Source organism: Hippopotamus amphibius, chromosome 14 (assembly GCF_030028045.1).
Source record: "Hippopotamus amphibius kiboko isolate mHipAmp2 chromosome 14, mHipAmp2.hap2, whole genome shotgun sequence".
NCBI classification, from domain to species: Eukaryota; Metazoa; Chordata; class Mammalia; order Artiodactyla; family Hippopotamidae; genus Hippopotamus; species Hippopotamus amphibius.
This window is the reverse complement of record NC_080199.1, coordinates 56,973,314-56,996,445: the sequence shown is the minus strand read 5'-3', so window position 1 is coordinate 56,996,445 and position 23,132 is coordinate 56,973,314. Positions and strand designations below refer to the sequence as shown.

At 41.3% G+C, this 23,132-nt stretch overlaps 1 protein-coding gene across 2 annotated transcripts in view; it reads left to right on the top strand.

Moving 5' to 3' along the window:
* Positions 1-446: 446 nt before the first annotated feature.
* EPSTI1 (epithelial stromal interaction 1) overlaps positions 447-23,132 on the top strand; it is a 91,955-nt gene continuing 69,269 nt past the window's right edge. The window contains exons 1-3 of one of the 2 annotated variants that reach the window (XM_057707556.1): positions 447-918; positions 15,757-15,815; positions 18,189-18,272. In XM_057707556.1, coding sequence (XP_057563539.1) covers positions 740-918; positions 15,757-15,815; positions 18,189-18,272 — 322 coding nt within the window. In that variant the 5' untranslated portion in view covers positions 447-739. Of the gene's footprint in view, positions 919-1,460; positions 1,504-15,756; positions 15,816-18,188; positions 18,273-23,132 lie in introns of those variants that run through there. The other variant, XM_057707557.1, reaches the window with a different exon arrangement.

The window sequence follows — 23,132 nt, the reverse complement described above, 5'->3', positions numbered from 1 at the left end:
TTAACCAGGCTGCAGTGAAGAATCATCTCCGCATCTCTGCCTTCCCCTCAGCTTGCTTCTCCAGGCTGGCTTTTTTTTTTTTTCCCCTGCTTTTGATTTCACTTTCCATTTCCTTTAACTTGAAAGTACTTGGTGGGGAGAGGGCTGGGGAGAGAAGGAAGTCGTTGGCAAAAACCAAACAGCAGTCAAAACTGATAAAAGGCCAAATTTTGTTTAGATGATTTTAATTATTGATGTAATCTCTGGCAGCTGAAGGTTAATACATTGTTCACAGTCTCAAATATCCTGCAGGAACCTCAAATTAGGATGACCTGTTAAACAGTCCCTAAAGTGTCTTTTAGGATTTTAGTTACCTGGTGGCTACTCCCTGCTTACACGACTGTCCGTGGCTGATGGTAGATAACTTCATCACCCTTTAAGGTGGTTGTGAGACCTCACACCGACTCCCCTGTGGCCACCCAGGCGAGCTCCACTCAGCATCCCGGGTGGGGCGGCGCGGCCGGCGCTGTCACCCGCGGTCAGGTCAGAGGGCGCCAGAGAGGAGCAAGGTCGGGGAAGTCCTGGGGGGCGGTGCAGTCCGCAGCTGGTAGCGAAAAATCGAGAAATCGAAACTCAGCTGCTAAAACCGCTGCCCCCACTCTTCGGAATCGCATCTCGAGACCCGCGAGGGTTGCCGACCCGGCCCTCATCCTTCCTGCTGCGGCGGCGACTGCGGCCCGGTCCCCGCGGGCTCTGAACCATGTACACCCGCAATAGGGTGCAGGACTCCGGGCTCGGAGCCCCCGCCGCCTCCCGCGCGGCCCGGAGCCCCTCTCTGTGGCACAGCGAGCTGGACCCGTCGCAGGACCCCAGGCGGGGTTTGGAGGCGGCTCCGCAGAGCCCTTCGCGGGAGCGCCCAGAGCACCCCGGCCCGAGGTTGTAAGTATTTAACCACCTGTCCTGTGGGCGGCGGGAGCCCAGCCCCCAAACAGACCCACAAGTTTTTCTCTGATCATTGGCGTTTGAACCACAGGGTTTCTGAGAAAACGAAAGCTAATTTGTCTAAACAATAACATCCGTCAGTTACCTTATACATTGAGTGTGCCCGTGCGGAATCCTTTACTGAACATTCGAGCCCCTGTTCCTTTCCAGAACACTGCTTTCCTGACCCTTGTGAGTGGCTACAGGACCGAAAGACATGGGTGTGTAGTAACTGCCTAGGCTTGTTACTAATTTTCCGTGTATCTCCAAAACTCATCCTCTTAAATAGTATGAAAATATTTTTTTTCTTCCTATCTTAAAAAAATTGATGCCCTAAATAGTATCTTCACATCAGCTGCCAGGGTAAGGGTGAAAAGGGAATGTGTTATGGGGGAGAAGATGCAAACACTGCCTCTAGGAGCCTGCATCCCAACAGCAACAAAAAAGGTAGCCTCTTAGGACCAGAGGACTGAGTCAGAGAGGATGTGAGTGGCCGCAGTGTTTCTTGTAGCTGGTGTTGATAAGTGCTCTACACAGGAACAGGTAGGTGGCATTTATTCTTGGTCTTTGGTTCAGGGACTATAGGTACTATCCTGGAAACGTTTCTTAGGTAAAGGGTCAGTGATCCCTCCTTTCCCACCAATGGAATGAGCTTCTTTAACTCAACAGTTTGTTTGGAAAGACATTACTGCTTTTGAAGTGCTGCCTCAGTGAACTGGAGCTTTCCAAATGGTTTCATTTTCCTTTCCTCCTTTTCATCAACTTCTAGTTACAGGAAAGACAAATGCGGGTTGCTAAGAAACAATATATAACCTTGTGACCAATAAACATGTTTTCTTTCATCCCTTAACTTTTGAAAGAATTCATAAGTACCAAGCTTTTAATATTATTCAGCTTAGGGTTGTCCTGAGATGGAGTGGATGATCTGGGTGATTTCAACCAGAGATTGCTGCATTTCTCTTCTCCTCAGAATGGGGGGATGGGGGGAGAGGGGAAATTCCCTGATGGTCCAGGACTCAGCACTCTCACTGCAGCGACTGGGTTTGAGTTTGATCTCTGATGAGGAACTAAGATCCCACAAGCTGAGCGGTGGGGCCAAAAAAAAGGTGGGGGAGTATCTGGTCATAATGGAAGTCTGTTAATTTTGAGTAACCTACATCTCTATAAGCTATAGCATCTGATGTAACAGAGGTCATGGATGCATGGTTTCATGTTGATGATAAATACCTTCTGTGTGCCTTTTTTCTATTATAAAGCATCTACTTAGACATAATCATTTAATTGCAAGCTCATAACATCTCATAAACATTAGCAGTTGCATCTATCTGTTTTCTTATTTGTAAATTAATTGCAAATCACCCCAGAATCTTGCTGGGCTAAATTACTTAGAAAGGGGCAGTTTTCTAATTAACTTTCCAGGCCTCAGTATCTGAAGACCTCACTATACACTATTCTGTGATTTCTAATTTGCCAAGAGACCATTAGAGAGTATGGGAGAGTTCTGTTGTGTTTCACAGAACTCTATTATTTTCATGTGAACCAGTTGCAATAAACAGAACACTATAAGATACATTTCCTTTTAGGTGTAGAACATGTAAGGTCCTGTTTGGACGGCTCTGAATTCTTCTTACATCTCCATTAGACACATATCTACTGCTTATTCTTGCTTGTCTCCTTTCATGGAAGTGGAAAACCAAGGAACATGCTTGAATGGAAAATAACATCTCACTAATTAACCAAAAAACCCCATTAAGATTTGATTTGTTTTCTTGGAGAGAAATAAGAAGCATTTTCTGATGGTAAATTAATAAAAGGGAAGGATAGAGTTAAGAGCTTAATAGGGAAACTTCACTTGTCCACTTTCAATATGATAAAGGGTTGAACTTTGACCTTGTTTTGTGTGTATCCTCCCCCTTATTCATTAGGGAAGCCCCATTGGGGCAAAGGAGCAGGAGCTTTGATGCCAGGCAGACTTGGGTTCAAGTTCTGATTCTGCCATTACTTACTCTCTGAACTTCAACACGGTGCTAGGCTACTTTTACGTCTCAGTGTCCTCATTATGTGAGGCGAGATAATACCTTTCAGGGGTGTGTGTGTGTGTGTGTGTGTGTGTGTACGTGCGTGCATAAAACAGCTTCATGCCTGGCAGAAAGCAAATATCCAGTAAATGTTGGGGGCTGCTAGCCTTGAGTTCATCTAACAAACGTTTCTTGACCAAGTACTGTGCTGTCACCCTGGAGTGTTTATGCCTTATGAAAACACGATGATTTAAAACACGGACCTACGTATAAATGTAAAGAGACTTTAAGGCACGTTAGAATGATATCTCAGGACCTCCAGTAGCCTCTAAGGCAAGGCTGAGCCCTTAACTATATTTGGATGTAAGTAATTACAAGTGTTTACTCATAAATATTGGCTTTCCCTATTATTTTCAGTTGGTGATTTTTAGCTTGTCCTTAAATATTGTAAGCTATTTATACAGATTTAAAGAGAAAAAACATTCACACAACCTTCTAGTCCCAAGTACTATTTTATCCTTTTCCCAAACTGTAAATAAATATAAGACTAAGGCATGGGTTTTTCTGGAAGGGAATTTTACCTCATTTTACCCAATTTTGAGCAAAAGGCTGTTGCCTGTGGTAGTAATACACACAAGGGTCACTTTGTTCAGGTACTTGTCTATAACCATCCCTAGAGGTGGTCCTTTAGCTTGATGCTGTTTGAAGGAAATAAAAAAAGTCCTGAAAATGAACCCATAAGGTGGAATTTTACTATACAGCTAACTTTAGTATCATTTATATACAAACAGTAGTTTACCTTAACATATTTGTGGCAAACTTTAGAGCGAAAACTGTAGAGATTTAAAGATTAGCAATAATAATGGCAAACACTTATGTATTTAACTTATGTATGTTAAACTGCATCTCACATAGTAACTCTTTGAAGCTTCACAACAACCCTAGAATAAGAGAGGGTCTCTAGCTCTGGATATTTAATTAGAAATATAGGAAAAAAATAACTACTCAACAAAAGACAAACCTTTATGAAACTTACAGTCTAATTGATGGGGCAGACAGTTATCAGATAATTACATGAGTAACTCTTTATATGCACTGTGAAGGAAAGCCAGGGCCTGAACTAGTCTTGGGAGCAGGAAAAGTGTTCCTAAGAGGTGATGGTGGAACTGTGATCTACGGGATAATTAGGAACTGTATTTTTATGTTTTGTTTTGTTTTGATCTGACAAATGTGTTGTTCCAACACCAATTATCTATAATTCAATTCAATTCTGACACTACTCAGTGTTGATGCAGACCCCAAAAGTTAAGGGCTCAGTCCCACAAGTCTTACTCCACTTTAGGAGTAAACCACAGGGGGTCCCCAGGCTACCCACATTTCTGACTACAAATTTGGGGGTTCCCATGACCTACCCCCCATGTCCAAGTTTGACAGATCACTAGAATGACTCCCAGAACTCATGGATACCACTGTGCTAATGATTTATTATAAAGGATAAAGCTCTGGAACAGCCAAATGGAAGACATAGGAAGGGGGGTTGCACAGAGCTTCCAAACCCTTTCTGGGAGGGTCACCCTCCTAGCACTTGGATGTCTTCACTAATTTGGAAGCTCTCCAAACCTCACTGTTTGAGGACTTTTATCTAGGCTTCCTTGCATGGGCAGAATTGATTACATTGTTGGCCATTGGTAATTGAACTCAGTCTCCAGCCCCTCTCCCCTTCTCAGAGCTGGGGGACAGGTAGACCTAGAAGTGCTAACCCTCTAATCACATGGTTTTTATGGCAAACAGCTCCCATCCTGAAGCTATCTAGGGCCCCCACTAGGAATCATCTTTTTAGTATATAACTGACATTCTTATAACTTAGAATTCCAAGGATTGCATGGAGCTCTGAGCCATGAACTAGGGACAATGATTGAATACTTAAACTTTATTATACCACCATAGTTTCAATAGCATCTGTGGCAGCCAGGGAAGCTTGCTGTTCAGATCTTCAAAAGAACTTACTGTGGGGAGCATAGTCAGCTGACAGCTCCAGCAGCCATCCTTCTGAATCCATTGCATGCTTTGCTCTGAGAGCACACTTATTCTGCACTCTTCCCACCAGTGTCTGAGCATCCCAGTGTGGGACTCTTTATCGGGCGACTTTTGCCAGAAGACTCCCCATTGACCTATCCAAGATTTTCTCAGAACCATATACCAGTCTGAGGCTCTTCCTACTCAATCCTCTTTCCCTGTTCTCACAGGTGTCAGACCCTCTCATGTTCTCAAGGCTTTCCCTGCCTACTCCTGCTTGCTCGCCTTTTATCCTTTACAAGCCTTCCTCCCGGTAAATCTCTTGCTTGTCTAATCTCTTCTTGATGTCTGCTCCTTGGAGGACTCAAACTGACACAGCCTTTAAGATACACCATATTTCCGATCACAGCAGCTTAGACACCATGGCTGTTGGAGTGCTCTACATCCTGGGGAAACCCACTCCTTTTCCTTATTTCCACCCTCGGGGCTCTGGGGACATTCCCTAGTTTCTTTACTCTAACTTCAATACTTTTCCCAACTTGTTATGCTCTGGGGAAGAAATCAACCCTGGTAACTGATACGTTTTTTATCCCCTTCATCCTCAAACTCTCAAGGGAGAATGAAGGGAGAATAAAGAATGGCTTGGTAAGCCCACTTATTAGTGGTCAATTCTTGATTTTTCTCTCTTAAAGAACACTGTGTTACATTAGTATTAAACATTTTATAAATGTAAGATGAGGTATAAGATGGGATAGATGATAATAGTCATTAAGTTATAGCATTACTTCCATTTTTATAAACATCACTATTTAATCATTGTTGAGTATACTCTTAATCCTGATGTATAATTTATGCCCAAGACAGACCATCAAAAACTTCTTAAGTCATTCTTGACTCAGCTCATTTGAACCTGAACTAGCCACATAAAATAGTCTGAAATGAAGTGCAAGTTTTTACAAACTTATGAGAACCTACAGGAACTGCTTTCACTATTTTTTCTTCACTGCAAATGCCCCAGATTTCTCTTCTGTTTCCTCTTATGACTGTGAGAAAATAAGCTTTTGCCTGTAGATGTTAAATGGCATGAAAGCATCAGGCTATTACTCCTCCCTGGCGATGGAGAACTGAATAATGCCAGAGTTCCTTTTAGTGCTCTGCAATAATGGTAGATAGGAAGAGAAAGATCTATGATTGATTCTAATGAGTAATCTTCTCAGTGGCTCAAGCTATTCATTAGGGAACTATTTAACTCAGTCTCCAGGCAAGGCTCGTAAGCATTCAGAAAGTTTGTAAAGCAACAGATAGTATTTAACTCAATGATAATTACATGACTCAATGAGTTGGGTAGGTGTCTCAATAATGATCGGATTCTACTACCAAACTAATCAATAGCGCTCTGCCTATTTGATTTTAGAATTGAGAAATGTGACAACGCATTGCAATACTGTGGTAGCAGAAAGGAAATTAGTTGTGACCTAGAATGGTTAAACTGGGTACTCCGAGGGACCAAAACCAAAATAATAATCAATAGCTTGAGCTTTTATGTCTCCAACTTGTAACCATGTGCTAGACCCCGTGCTACACGCATCACATAATTCATTTTTCTCTTCACAATAAACACTTAACCCCTTTATAGTTGAAGAAACTGAGTCTTGAGAGCGTATATGGTTTCCTAGGGTCTCATGGCTTTTTTTAGTCACAGAACCAGCACTCAAACCTGAGTCTATCTACCAGAGTCTGGATCCTGAATATGATGGAGCTGGAGGAGGGAGTGACAGTGCAGCACACGAGTTTCCTATCAATGGTCCTATTTTCACATCAAGAAAATAGAATTTCTATAGGCTAAAGAGAGTAGTACTATAGAATCAGTATGTGACATTTATTTACAGCGTTAAAAGGATTTGGATGGAGAAGTATTTTGTAGGAGCAAAGTTTCCGTGGGGAATCTCTTTTCTCTGCTGCTTTTCTTCCTGACGGCTTGGTTGGCTTGCATTAGAACAATTTTCTCACTGTCACAGTTTCTGAGAAACCTAAACCACATACTGCCTCCCAGTGAGCTTTCAGACTTCTAACCACAGCCTAAAGTTAGCAATGCATTTGACATTCAGGACCTAGTACATGTATGGGTGTATGTGAGTTTACATACAATTGAAAAAAATGTCAGAAAACAATTCTCATCCTTACTATATGTGATGGACTTTGACATTTTCTATACTTACTCATTAAAAATAAGCCCACTAAATTGATTTCATGACCCATTAGTGGGTTACCACCTACAGTGTGAAAAGCAAAGCATTGTTCTGTGCGTGGCAGAAGAGATTGTTGGAATGGATGGAAAGAAAAGACATTTGGGTTTGATTAGGTCAAATTTACCTTCCTGTTTACAGGAGGGGAGAAATTATGGTCCTGTTTAGAATGAATTTCCAACTTTTCTGCATTAGATTCCACTCCTCAATATGGTATGCATTTGCATTCTGCCAAGTCTTGGGGAGCAATCATTATTGTTCAAATACAATATCAAAAATGAGTGGGCATTTCTCAAAAAGTCTTTGACAGCTGAAACAGTGAAACAATAAATCAACAGGATGATGAAAGCTTGCAAACACATAATACCTATAATAATCAGTAGAAGCATAGCAGAAATGAGAAAAAAAGAAACAGTTCAATTATACAGTAAGGTTACTTACTTCAAAGTCAGTAGAGTGCTGTAAGGTTATACATATCATTAAGGTTAATTGCATCTATTCAGGATGTATTTGAATCTGAAACAAAAGCTTAATAGGAAAAAAATCATCAAAGGGAGAAGACTTCATTTGAAGGGTCTACTCTATATCAGAGAATCAGCCAATGATGGTTCCTTTGTTCTGTAGTGTTTGTAATCCGCTGCCCCCCACCCTATGAGCACTTAAAAGGCAATTTATTAAAGTCCTGTACAAAAGCTGAAGACATTTCCCTTCATTAAAACTCAAGGGCTGGTATTGCCCAGTGTTTGTTTTACTAGGGAACCAGAGAGAGCAGAAATCCTATGCTACCTAGTCTTGTAAGAAAATCTGAACCCCTGCTTTAAGAAATCTTTATTTTAAATATTTTCTCATTTAATAATCCTTGGAATATTTTTTCATGATTGTGAAAGTAAAGTCATATCTGCTTGTTATAAAAATCTAAACATTACGTTGGGAATTCCCTGGCAGTCCAGTGATTAAGGACTGAGCACTTTCACTGCCATAGCCCAGGTTCAGTTCCTGGTGGGGAAACCAAGATCCCACAAGCCACACAGCACAGCCAAAAAAACGAAAAACGAAAAACAAAAAGCAAAAACACCCAAAACAAAAACTAAACATTACAAAACTAATATAGCAATGTCCGCTACAATTCAGATCCTTAGAAATAAACAATTCAAGCTCTTTGATATAAGGACCTCTGTATCTTTAAAGTATAGGTTGTGCTTTTTGACTTTTTATGCCAAGTAGAAAGTCTTAGAGCCATTATACTCTTTGATTTCTACTGCCAATAGAAGGTGACAATAATGTGTCATATATAATATATTATATATAATTATTATAATTACTTAAAATAGATATCTCTGAATAGGTGTCTTAAGCATAAATGGCTTTGTTTCTCTCCTATAAAATAAGTCTTAAGGTAGGTAGTCTAGGGCTGATTTAGTACAAATAATAGGCAATTGTAATAGAACATTTGTTATTTCCAAGCCTTGTTCTAAGCACTTTATACTCTAAGAAATAGATATTTGTTTTCCTAATTTTACAAGTGAAAGAATAGAAAAATGAATTTGCTCAAAGTTGTAGCTAGGAAGTAATAGAATTAGGGTTCAAAGCCAGGCAGTTTGGCAATAGATTACCACTAGTGTGGTGGTTTTGCAGTCGCGGGGCACCAGATTCCTTCTTTCTGCTCTGCCATTTCTGATGCATGTCTTCCATATTCAAGTTGCCTCACTGACCAAGATGGTTGCTTGAGCACCAGCTACCACTTCAGCCTTCCAGGAAGGGGGGAAGGCAACAAAAAAGCTTTTCCTGTCTGTCTGTCTTTATTTAATGGGGCTTTCCTAGAAATCCTTCTCAATGGCTTCCACTTATAGCTCAATTTGCCAAATTTAATCACACGATCGTATTTGGCTATAAAGAAGTTTGGGGACTATAGTCTTAAGTGGGCAAACTGTTAACCTGAGCAATATCGGAGTGCTTTTAGTAAGGAGATGGTGAGAATGGATGGTTAAGTAGGCCAGAATCTCTTCTGGTTTAGGAATTGAAGAGAGTCAAGCATAAGAGCAGAAATTAATTACATGATCAGACTGTCACTGGAACTTTGGAAATGCAAATGGGATATCTAAGGAAGAAAAATTTAAAGGTAGTCATATTCCTGTTCGGAATATTGATTCTGCAGGACTATTAAGGGTTTTCTTCTGGATAATGTTCTGTGCAATCTTTGTTTTGTGGTTTGTACATCCTGCAGGGTTGTTTATAATAGTGAACAATTGAAACAACTGAAATGATTGAGTGGTTATAGTAAGGGTGCGTCGCTACTGTGTAATATTATGTAGCCATTTAATATTAAACTTGTTAGGTGCATAATTGGGAAAACGACTTATAAGTGAAAGCATATAAAATTGGACTTAAGATATGATTACAACTGTGTAATATGTACGGAATATAGATTGAACTGAATTTCACCCAAATAAAACTGTAATTGAGATCTCTGAGAAGAGGGGTTATGAGTGACTTAAATGTTTTAAAGATAATTTTCTGCATTTTCTTATATGAGCATATGTTTATTTCAAAATCAGGATGAATTTCATTTTTAAATATTCTATGCAGGTATTTAGATATAAATACCTTGTGTCTTACATTTCTAACTTTCTCCTTTAAGTTATAGATGACCTTGAGGAGCAATGCCTAAGACATGTGGACATAATCAGAGCTTAGCCTAATGATAAAAATAATAATAGTAATAATAGTAGTAGTAATAATAATACTAATAGAAAATGTATAACAATTTGATAAGTGTTTTTATGCAAATGCCAATTTTCTTATCACTAACCCATTCTTTTTTTTAAATTAATTAATTTATTGGCTGTGTTGGGTGTTCGTTGCTGCACACCGGCTTTCTCTAGCTGCAGAGAGCGGGCGCTACTCTTTATTGCGGGTGTGCAGGCTTCTCATTGTGGTGGCTTCTCTTGTTGCAGAGCATGGGCTCTGGGCACACGGGCTTCAGTAGTTGTGGCACATGGGCTCAGTAGTTGTGGCTTGTGGGCTCTAAAGCACAGGCTCAGTAGTCGTGGTGCACGGGCTTAGTTGCTCCGTGGCATGTGGGATCTTCCCGGACCAGGGCTCGTACCTGTGTCCTCTGCATTGGCAGGTGGATTCCCAACCACTGCACCACCACGGAAGCCCACTAAGCCATTCTTAAATATTCTGGGAGCCTTGAGAGATGAGGTACATTCTCTCAAAGACCAGGTTTGCTTACTATCTGCTATAAAAATGGTGGGTTCCACACTTCAGTGTTCCTCTGCTGTGATGCAAACACACTGTGTGCTACATCCATCATGGTGACTTGGATCCGGAGAGAACAGGCATAAGATGCTGGTGCTGATGCTGTGCCACGAGTAATAAAGTCCAGAGCTTCTACCAGCATCCAGGAACCTGTAACAGCCTGTTAGGCTAAGTTTAGCTTGCAAGTAGGCTCACATCACATCCCAGACCTGACATCTCTGTGTTCTGAAAATATGAATTCCTTGTAGTTACTTTCGCTGAGGAAGCAATTTAATACATTTTGCAAGTATTCTTACCAGTTGGTCCCCATCTCTACTTCCATCACTGGTTTTTGGCCTCTTAAAGATGGGGACTCTCTCCATTATTGTATTTCCTATATATTCTTTGTATCTTTAGAGTGAATCTTTCTTGCTTTTTTTTTTCCATAGCTTTTAGGTAAGTATGTATGTGTTTTAAGTGAAGAAGCACATCTTTCAGGTCTACCCTGTATGATTGTGCTGGTTGGTAACTATACAAACTTGCCTGGCTAAGGTAGTAGTTTGAGGCTGAAATACATAACAAATCATGTGCCCTAAGGGTTACCTCCACCTGACAGAAGGGGCACTTTTTTCTAATTTGTATAAATTTACCACCTCTCACTAAGCCTACGTGAGGATCCTGGGATGTGTGTGTGTGTTTGTGTGTGTGTGTACCTCTTTCTACTTTCCATAATGGTATCCTATGAACAAAGGCCCTGACGACCTGATGGTCTGTTGTTTATCTTTTCCCTCTGGTATCTGTTTAACTCTCTGGGCATCTATTCAGCCCTCCAACAGAAGCTGTGAGTTGTAGAACTAACCAGCTTCACACCAGCCTCTTGGGTGTGCAGACAATGTCTTGGGCTCTGCAGGCTCTGGCACCAAAGAGAATTCATTAGTTCTTCCACACCAGAGGTGTGGAATGCAGGATCAGGGCTGATGTGATAGGCTTAGGGGTCAAGGATGCTTTACTCAGTCTGATCTTGTCTTTTTTTTTTCCCCCTTGGGAAAAAAGAAATTTTGAAAACCTGAATGCCTTGTCAGTTTTGACTCATGTTTTGAAGACCATATTAAAAAAACCAATATGGAAAAACATATCTAGAAACTAACTCTCTATCCAGTGCCTTTGATTAACCAAAACTTTTCCTTCGTTTCAGTTTCACCCAAGGATAAGATTTTCTTGAACTATGAAAACCTCAAACCAATTTTTTTGTAGGACAGTAGACTTTATGTGTCTACTTTCTGCTTGAAATTATCTGTTTGTAACAATCTGTTTCTGAATTTTTGCTCTTGACTACATTTCTTTTTCAGTCAAACCAGTGTTGTTCTTAATTAGAAATTTAAATTACATCTGCTGCAGTTTGTACACACCAGGGGATATATTTATGTGATAATTTTAGCCAGCCAAGATATTGTTCATCACTTCAACATAACATTTTTTCATAGAGTGCTTATTGATGAGACCTTATAAAAATTGCACAAGAATGTGCACGAGAGGCAGTTGTGTAGCTCAGGAGAGACTGGGCAAGGCAAAGATTTCTCAAATAAGCATATTTTAATGGTACAGGAAAACACTTTTCCCTTTGTCTTATGCTATTCTTTCTATGTTCTCCCTTAGTATATCTCACAAATGTGTGCTGTTGGAAAGTGAAAATAATCTTACAAATGGAGATATTTCATTAAATTTCAATGAGGTAATTAAGGAAACTTATTTTTAAAGATATACATTTATTTCAGTGGCTTGAATGTTGACCAGAACACTAAACATAGGTAGGTTGGGCTTGTCTCCATCAGTAGCTTTGAGAGTCAGGCTGCTGAAAGGGATGACATGGAGGTTAAAACAGCAGAGGCCCTTGCTGTGGGTGGAAACTAATTGGCTGAAAACATGAATAAGTTATACTTGTTATTCATGTCAAGGAAAAGCTAAGAGAGAAGGGATGAATATTTGTATCTGCCCAGGCATTATGCTTTGCCACAGGATATTAATAAATAAAAAGCCAATCCTTAGACTTAAGCTCTTCTTCCTGTAGGAAGGAAGAGGAATAGAGGCTCTAGTACTTGGCAGTGCTTTCTTCTGAATATTATGTTTCACACTTGACATCTTCAGCCAATAAAGTATTGCTAAGAAGGTTGCTAAGGAATTCTCTAACATAAAACACTTATTACTGGGACCACTGTCCTTGAGCCTGAGGTTATGTTTAAATGTTTTCAATTAAAAGCCTCTGATTTCAAGGCTAGATAATTCTTCCCCTTTTTTCATGGCCCCATACTGTCTGGGTACTTGCTGGCTACACACGTTGGCCATAGATTGACCACAGTCCTATTCCTGAGACTAAAGATTCTAGTGTGATGTTGTCACACTTAAACTTAATCAGATTAGATATTGTAGAGTAAAATCTTTTACAAACTGTTTTTTCTTTTCAAACCTTTCCCGAAATTTTCGTAAGAGAGATTCACGAAACTTGGAAATTCTCTCAGCAAAGTGCTAACACAGAAACCCTTTTTGCCACTTGAGAGCCTATCCTTTAAGCCTCAACTTGCTATTCTTCTCTGAAATTTTCTACCCCTCTGGGGGTCTCACTGACTCACCTCCACCTTGGACCTCTGACTTACTTCCATCATCCCATTTTGAGACTTGTTTCAACATCCTTGTGGTCTGCTCTGGTGGTTTCATGAATTGTTCCTAATTAAAGTGTAGGCTCTGTTAAAAGGGTTGGTGTCTGTTTTTTTGGTATCTTCCCTCATTCCTCATAAGCTCCTAACATAACAAGTCCATAATGGGTGCTTGGCTAACTAGATTAACTTTGTTTAGGACAGCGGTTCCCAATCCCCGGGCCTCAGACCAATACCGGTCCATGGCCTGTAGGTACCGGGCCGCACACCAGGAGGTGAGCAGCGGGCCAGTGAACAAAGCTTCATCTGCTGCTCCCCGTTGCTGGCATTACTGCCTGAACCATCGCCTCCCTCCAACTGTCTGTGGAAAAATTGTCTTCAATGAAACTGGTCCCTGGTGACAAAAAAGGTTGGGGACTGCTGGTTTAGAAGTCTGTCAAGAGACTGAAGTTAAGGACAGTCATATTTTATGTTTTCTTTGCTGAGCTGAATACTTATCTCCAGACACCCACCTGGTCTAAGTCAGAAGTGCTGGGTTTGAGTATCAGCACTATTGCTTGTCAGCCCATGATCTTTGGCATTTGATTTAACCTTTGTGTCTTTATCAGTGATTTATTAATCCCTCAATTCCCTTTTAGTCCACATGTTTGAAGACAGCTTGCGTGATCTATCGCACTGTGGTCCCCAGATCAAGCCCATCATCATCACCCGGGGATTGTTAAAAATGCAAGTTACAGACGCACCCCACCCCCATACCTCCTGAATCAGAAACTCAACATTTTACAAACCCTCCAGGTGATCCTGATGCCTGCTAAAGTTTAAGAACTACTGATCTGGGGCTTCCCTGGTGGTCCAGGGGGTAAGACTCCACGGTCCTAATGCAGGGGGCCCACGTTCGATCCCTGGTCAGGGAACTAGATCCCACATGCATGCAGCAACTGAGTCCACAGGCGGCAAGTAAAGATCCTGTGTGCCACAACTAAGACCTGGCACTGCCTAAATAAATAAATAAATAAATATTAAAAAAAAAAAAAAAAACTACTGATTTGCAGTGTAGTCAAATCCCTGGTATAGTGAGAAGCTCCAAACCACAATGTTAGGGGACATTGATGCTTCTGCAGCCATTTCATGGTTGGCATTGAAATCTAGTATCTCATGTTTCATCTTTAAGGCTCTGAAGAATGGCTCACTATTCCATCATATTCAAGTTCGCAGGTGCTACCTACAGAATTGCAGCTCTCAAGCTTCTATAATGTGTGGGCAGCTGAGGAGTGAAGAATCTTTCTGAGGGTGAACAAAACATATGCAATGGACAAGGGGTTAATTTCCAGCGGCAGGCTCTTAATTTTGTATTCATCACGTACGTTGTACGCGTGCTCGGCTACACATGCAACGTCTGCTGATATACATTAGGTAATTGGGCATCCAGCAGCCCTATTTGCATGCAAGGGTGGTTGCAAACCTCCCATGTACAAGTCTAAAATTAAAGCCCAGTTTGAAGCTGGCTGAAGGCTCACTGCTAAGAAAATAATGAGATAAGGAAGAAATGGCTTCTGTTAATCAGCGCTTTTGGCCTCCACTGTTCGATCTTTGCTAATTTGTCCTTTGAAGTTATACGTCCCGTGTTGGACAGAGACTTCTAAGAGTATCTGGGATTTTGTTTTTTCTTGAAAGATCTACATTTAGAAGCTGATTGTATTTATCCATGACATTTCCCCTCACCCTGTACCCACATGTATGCTGCTGTCTGTTGCCGTGCTGTATTTTTGCTCTGTGAAGTACTCATACTTTTGTGGGACTGCATGCACCATCACAAAGAAGAGCCACCCCAGCACACACTCACTGACTGGGTCTGTGGCATCATATTCCAGTCCGGCCCACATTCATCAAGCAGCGACTCTGGGCCAGGGGCTGGGAATATACGGATCAAGCAAGCACAGGTTCTGGCCTTGAAAGCTCACAATATTTAAACAACTTCTTGTGTCTTAGTGTTGAATATTTTGCTTAAATGAAGTCTTTCCTGATCCCTACACTGCCCCACCCACCCCCTGGTGAACTGAAGTGACTCCTTGCCTCTGAACTCAATCCGGATTATGCTCAACCTGTGTCCCCAGGAGAATGAGGGACCCAGCGGACCCCTGCCTGGAAGTCAAAGCCCCCAAAAACAAGACTGTGGCCATCCAGCCGCTCTGATGGGTCATCAAGAGGAGGTGGCTGCATTGCAAATGGCCCCTACACGCAGTTTGCGGGAACAGAAGATGTGTGTTTTCTTTACTCCCATTGTGGGTCACGTGGAAGAGAGTGCCAGTCATCTCAAAGGGATGTGCCCGTGGGCGCCACCTGCAGGAACAGTGGATCCCTACAAAGACAGTTTACCAAAAGCTAACTGTGAAGCAGTAACTTGTCACTCTTAATCAACTGCTTTATATTTCCATATTTGGCTGTGTGCATTTGTTTTGCTTTGACAACTAGACTGTAAGCTCCTGGAGAACAGACCTGGGTCTTAAGAGGAATATTATCTCTCCTAGTACCTATTTGATGGTGATGATTGTCAGAAAGAATGTCTGGTGGTTTATATACATTAATAATTTCTCATGATAATCGATTTTTTTCTCTTCTCTCTAGCACAGGTGCATATACCGTGATATCACCAAATGAAAAACGAAGAAATGAGATGCAACGGAGTACGTATATTATTTAACATTCAAAATACTTCTCATTTTCTTATAGAGTAGAATTGGTTTGCTTTGGTCTGAAGTATTTTTATTTTCTGATTTGTATAGACTCACCAGATCTCATGTTTTTTTCTTTTTAATCTTTGGCAGTTTTAATTATGCCTTTTAAAATTATCCTATTGTTAATGCTTCTAAATTTGTTTCTCTGTGCTAATAGCAGAACTCATTGCATCTGTTGGGCTTAAACAATTTCACATCTATTGTCAACAGACCTATCAAGTTCCTGTAAATTGGGCTCACTACAGATACCTTTACAGGACTAGGAACACTTTTGAAAGAGACAAGTGATATATGAAATAGATTATAAGATAATCTCTTTCTGGATCTGTCCCATTCCTTTTTTTTTTTAAGATTTATTTATTTATTTATATATTTATTGGCTGCATTGGGTCTGTTGCTGCACCTGGGCTTTCTCTAGTTGCAGCGAGCGGGGGCTGCTCTTTGTTGCAGTGCAAGGGCTTCTCATTGCAGTCACTTCTCTTGTTGCAGACCATGGGCTCTAGGCTCACGGGCTTCAGTGGTTGCAGCGCACAGGCTCAGTATTTGTGGCACAGGCTTAGTTGCTCCGCGGCATGTGGGAGCTTTCCGGACCAGGGCTCAAACCCGTGTCCCCTGCATTGGCAGGTGGATTTTTTTTTATTTTATTTATTTACTTATTTTATTGGCTGTGTTGGGTCTTTTTTGCTGTGCGCGGGCTTTCTTTTTAGTTGTGGTGAGTGGGGGCTACTCTTCGTTGTGGTGTGCGGACTCCTCATTGCCATGGCTTCTCTTGTTGTGGAGCACGGGCTCCAGGCACATGGGCTTCAGTAGTTGCAGCACATGGGCTCAATAGTTGTGGCTCATGGACTCTAAAGTGCAGGCTCAATCGTTGTGGCGTGCGGGCTTAGTTGCTCTGCGGCTTGTGGGATCTTCCTGGAGCAGGGATCGAACCCGTGTCCCCTGCATTGGCAGGCAGATTCTTAACCACTGCGCCACCAGGTAAGTCCTTGTCCCATTACTTCTTTTTTTTTTTTTATCCCATTACTTCTTAATGGGTTTTTTTTTTTTTTAGTCTCTGTGCTCCCATAATTTTGTAACTATCAGAGTCTACCCTCAGTTGTTTTTATTCATGACTTCACTTTCCTTCTTTAGATTATAAGCTCTTTGGGGGCGGGAGCTACATCTTACTTGCTTTTGTGCTCCTTGTACTTGGTGGACATATGCTTAATTGAAGTTGTACAGTAAAATAAATGCTGCCGTTTAAAGTTACAGCATTATACTGTAGGACTGGAAGGAGAACTAAAGTTCATTTAATTCGCAAAGAAGTTCTGAGGCTTGTTCAAGTCAACTGTGGGGCTAGCACTGAGATTCTATGCTTTCCTTTCTTGATCTTAATAGGAAATTTAATTTTGTTAATGACCGGTGGACATAAGGGCACAGCAGGAAAGCAGCTGTATAAAGGTCTCCATTGGACAAGTAGCCCCCTGGGTGGTACATCTGGGTCTGTGCAGAGTGTGACAATCACAGCTGTGCAGACAGTGACTGTGGGCACTGACTGCAGGTGACCAATGGGATCCCAAAGATTCTGGCATTTTGCAAGCTTTTGATTTAAATAGTTAACAGGAATTTAAGTCTCAGTGCGGTCTGGGTTTTTGAGATGTTTCAGGTTTTTTTTTTTTCCTCTAATAATCAAAAAATATTGTAAATGGATGTTTGAAATAATCACAGCTAATGAGATACAGGCATACATTGGAAGAACAGAACTGGTATCTCTGGCGCCCCCTGCTGCCAGTCAGGGTGTATTTGGGGAATGAGCACGTCCACACAGGGAGTAAGTAGGCTCAGCCTAGTGGTCCCAAGTGCCAGGAATCTGAGAGCCCTCATTCCTCATGGTTACATTAAGCTTGGGGATTATTTAAAGTGTGGTGAATACGGGCATCAGAATTCTACAGAGATTTATGTTTACTGTGTGTGAAACGTTCTTCGTGACACATAAATGTTTTGCCCACACTCTCTGTAGGAAACTTTTAACCTTAAATAATATAGGGTTTGAAAAATGCCAGAATGGGGGGAAAGACTAAACTTCTTTATTTAGAAGGAGTTCAAGTTGTTTTCAAATTTGAACCTTCTGTTCAGACTCTTGGAGGGAAAGTGCCTTAGGGTGACCCCAAGGGCTTAGGACGGGGTGGTGTCTTCCTTTCCTGGATGTCTTGTCCACTCATGCTCCCATGTAGTTAATTGTCCATCTGATGATGGTTTGTTATACTTTCAAGGAAGCAGTGAAAAGCAGTTTCCTTTACACACTCTAATAATTGCTGATTTGATATTTCTCACCTGGCTTAGTCGCTGCAAAAGAGCTGGAGGACCTGGAGAGGTGGAAGGAGCAACAAAGGGCGAAGGCCATCAAGCTGGCGCCCATGCAGCTAGGTAAGCCAGCAAGCCAGTTGCTTGCACGCGGGACGACAGGGCCACCCAAGGATCCCGTTAGCACCTTGCCCACCTCTGTCTTTCAATGTACGTTATAGGTCGTTGGGTCATTGTGCTGCTTGAAATGGCATGCATTTAAAAAGTCAAAACACTTAAGTATGTAGGTGTACCGTTGTTTGTTATTTCTGATTTTCTGTAAGTAGCAGATGGATGATGGAACAGTTACGTGGGAATAAAAGGATGGCTTAATTGCCAAATAATTTAGAGCCTCTTAGTTGATCAGCTCTGAAGAAGTCTTACCTGGGGCGCTGCATGTGCTCTGTCATAGCTTTTCATGCTGGCTAGTGCTATCACAGGCATATTAATCATGGCAGTTAACTGGTAATGGGGGGAAAATAAATGGAGAGTCAGTTCCAGCACTAAGATGCGAGTGGGCTGGGGACACAGGGTGCATATAAAGAGAACGTCACCTGTGTTTTCATTTCACAGATAGAGATGCTGGGCCTCTGGAGCATGTGGCAGGCAGTGTGATGAATTGCCTGGGCTGCCTTTGCCTGGTGTTTGAATCATTCAACAGGGAAGCTGCCTAATGGGAATCGTGCACACCTTCTCTTTTCTCTCCCAGCAGCAGCTGAGAGCTTAAAGGGCTGGACACATAGTTCCCACAGATTTAGGTCACACAAATGTGTTGTCAGAAGCCACTTACTGTCACAGTAGTTTTTGTGTGTGTGTGTGTGTGTGTGTGTTGAAAACTTTATTTTATGTATTTGATTTTATTAAATATTATACAATATATTTTGACAAAATAGATATAGTGTAAATCTATAAATATTTGAATCCAAATCAAATGTAATTTTTTAACTTACATTCACAAACACCTGGGCAAAAAAGTCTTCTATTTTTTCTGAATATTGGTAATGAGTGTTTAAAGCACACATTATCTCCAGAACACTTCCAACAATGAGAAACTAGAAGGAAGTCTGAAAAACAGAATCAAGTTAAGACGGCATAATTGAGTTACTGAACTTGTAATTAGAGTTGACCTTGAACAACACAGGGTTTGGGGGTGCTGACACCCCATGCAGTCAGAAACCTGCATACAACTTTACAGTGAGCCCTTCATATCCGTGGTTTCACATCTGTGGATTCAGTCAACCACAGACTGTCACAGTAGTTTTAAAGAAGTATTTTTTCCAAGATGTAGGTAAAAATAAGCTACTTTGGTAATCATTTAATCAGTGCAAGTAATAGTATTATCATCATCCTGTATTTCATGAAAGCGGTTAATCACGTGTCACCTTTATGCTGCATAGGCTGCATTTGAGGGGTACAACCTGGAGACAGCTTTGTCCTTCCTAACTGGCCCTCTCACTTCAGCCACATGGGTCTATTTTTTCCTATGTTCTTTGGATGAAATTAGATCTTTGGGTTTTTTTTTTTTTATTAATTTTATTTATTTATTTATTATTTTTTTTTGGGTACACCAAGATCAATCACCTGTTTTTATACACATATCCCTGTATTCCCTCCCTCCTTCCACTCCCCCCCCACACTCCCCGTCCCAGTCCTCTAAGGCATCTTCCATCCTCGAGTTGAACTCCCTTTGTTATACAGCAACTTCCCACTAGCTATCTATTTTACAGTTGGTAGTATATATATGTCTGTGCTACTCTTTCGCTTTGTCTCAGCTTCCCCTTCACCACCCGCCCCCCCCAAACCTCAAGTTCTCCAGTCCTTTCTCTGCATCTGCATCCTTGTTCTTGTCACTGAGTTCATCAGTACCATTTTTAGATTCCGTATATGTGAATTAGCATACAATATTTGTCTTTCTCTTTCTGACTTACTTCATTCTGTATGACAGACTACAGGTCTATCCACCTCATGACATGTAGCTCCATCTCATCCCTTTTTATAGCTGAGTAATATTCCATTGTGTATATGCCACATCTTCTTTATCCATTCATTTATTGATGGGCATTTAGGTTGCTTCCATGTCCTGGCTATTGTAAATAATGCTGCAATCTTTTTGCTTTTTCTCAAATAATAAAGTTGTCCAGCTAATTCTAGGCATAAAAACAGTGTCATTTCAGTAATTAAGTTCAGTCCTAATACTGGTCAAAACTCTGTTACTGATAAAGTTTAAAGCTTCTTCCCTGCTCCTGCCCAGGCCTATTTTGGATAGAAAGTTGGCAGAGGAAATGGGGTGTAGCTGTGTTTTTCTCTATTGACTCCTCTGTTCCCAGATTCTGACCCCTCATGGGTCAAAGGGAGAAGGAAAGTTAGGGTCTAAAGTGCACTGATCCCAGTTGCTTCAAGTTTTGGTGTGTGTTTACTGTGCATCTCACCCCTAGGGTTCTTGGAGTTCTTCAGAGTCACTCCTTGCCCACCAGCCACCTCTCACCTGGATTTCCTTGATAGAGATGATACTTTTTCCTGCTGGCAGTGCTTGGCTTCACTGTTGGCTCTTGGTAGCTGGACTATCTTTGTAGAGCTCCATTGTACCTCTAGGTAGCCCACATGGGCAAGTCCCTTTAACATGGCTTTAGATTGGCATCCTCTTTCATGACAACCAGATTGGGAGTGCAGGAAACCCTTGTGTATTCTTCTCACAAACTCTGGGAGTACAGGCCACTTGCCCTGCGGCCTCCTCTTCTTCATGACCAGTCCAAGTAGTCACCTGAGAACGCCATGTGCCTTCTGGCTCTGACTTTCCTAAGCATGGGTCCACCAGGTCCCTCAGTCTCTTGGGAACACAGATTGAGCTCGTCAAGTGATTTTCACTAAACCTCTCTTACTCGCATTGATGTGAAGATTCCTCCTTCCCCAAACACATACACAGAGAAGATGAAATTCACAAAGACGTCTTTTCTCTGATTTCTACCTCCGTTTGATCTAGCTAACCTCTTTTATAGGCTGAAGGTAGTTGCCAGTTAAGGTTCCCCAAACTGATTTTCAGCAGTTACCCCTTTGCAGATCCTGCCTAAGGAGCCAAGCACTTGCCTTGGCAATTTGGAGATGTTGGTACCTATGGTCTTGGGGCCTTAACCAAAAATGAGCAGGAGTTCTGCTATATGGTGTATCTAGGAATGGTCAAGGGGGAAGAGGGTAGTGAGTAGAAAAATATTCTAGAATGTTTTAAACTTCGAGATGAGTTTTAAAGAAAACCTGCAAATGCTTAGACATCTGACTTTCTCCATTTTTATTTTTAATTTAATTTAATTTTTTAACTTTTTGGCTGTGCTGCATGGCATGTGGGATCTTAGTTCCCTGACCAGGGATCAAACCCACACCCTCTGCATTGGAAGCGTGGAGTCTTAACCACTGGACTACCGGGAAAGTCCAACTTCCTCTATTTTTAAATTCTCAACTCCTCCTCTATTCCTCTACCCTTTAAAATACTGGAGTGGTTCTAGGATATACTGAAAGTGGCTGTAACATTAGATAAAGCTTCAGTCGCCCTCACCGTTTCTTTCCTAAGGGCCAAGACCAAACAGGTATTATAGATCTTTTGGGACTCAGAAGTCTCTATGGTGTCTTCATCTGTTCAATTATAAAAACTATGATGAATGCAAATTGTTTGAATGCATCTTCTGTGCAAGTGAATCTTTCAGAGAACTGACACTTTCAGTGACCAAAGCACCAGAGAATTATTTCAAAGGGATCTTTAAAATATGCACGCCAAGCTTGCATAAACACTGAGAAATCCCTAAACAGTAATTCTTAGATGATTGTCAAGCTGCAAGGATTTCTGGCCCTCAGTTATTATAGGTTTAAGAGAGAGGAGATGAATAATCTAACAGCCATCTTCTTCTCTTGAATACCTAAAGAAAGAACAATAAATAGTATGGATTGACAATCAATTTTAACTAGAATATTCCTATCGTACTTTTAAAAACTGGGTTATAAAGACTGTATACTTGCAAGACCTCTGAGGATTTCCTGAGCTTTGCTACTTGAATACAGGGCAATAGAGTCAGAAGAAGAAAAACATTGGAAGCATCACTGATCATCATCTTTATTAGGTTAAGGAACGGTCATACTCTAGCAGGAAGAGTGTCCTAGAATTTCCAAAGCACTATTTTTTATTATTTAGCATGGACCTTCAGGTGTGATTTCAGTCTAAGTAAAAACTTGAATACCTACGTGATTGAAAAACCTCAGTAGCATTGTCCTCTTCTTGGGGAATATGGCCTTATCTTTTTGTCCAGCTCGTTCTCTTTTATGCAGTTACTATTGTTCAATGTCTTATTTTAAAAACTGGTTATGTTACCAAACCAAATTTGGGTCTGCTCGCCCATGCACAATAAGCGAATCTGCTAACACCGGATTGTGGTGAAGGAAAGTGCAGCGTTTATTGTACAGCATCAGCCATGGAGTTGGGGACAGCTTGTGCTCAGAACACCTGAACTCCTCGATGGGTTTTAGGAAAGCACGTCTAAAGGCCAGGTGAGGGAGGGGAGTCAAAGGGCGTGTGATCAGCTCGTGCCCAGTTCTGATTGGTTGGTGGTGAGGTTATTGGTTAGCGCTGAGTGTGTCATGGCAGTTAACATTATCTATCCTTAGGCTCTGGCAGGCTTGGGGGCTGTGTGCTCTTGGGCATCACGTAGTTATCATCTTACATTTGGTGGGGGTTTTAGCATCTATAAAACAACTCAGGAAAAGTGTATCAGATACTGCTATCTAGGTGCTTCAGAGAGGAGCTAAAGCAGAGGATAGAGGGGCGGGGTCTGTCCCGGGAAGACCCCATAGAGTCTTGCTCAGTTACAGTTCCCACTTTTCTTTGATACTCCTTGATCTTGAGGAGAACAGGTGTTATTTCCAAGAAAGGAAATAACGTTTTTGGATAGAGAAATTAATCAT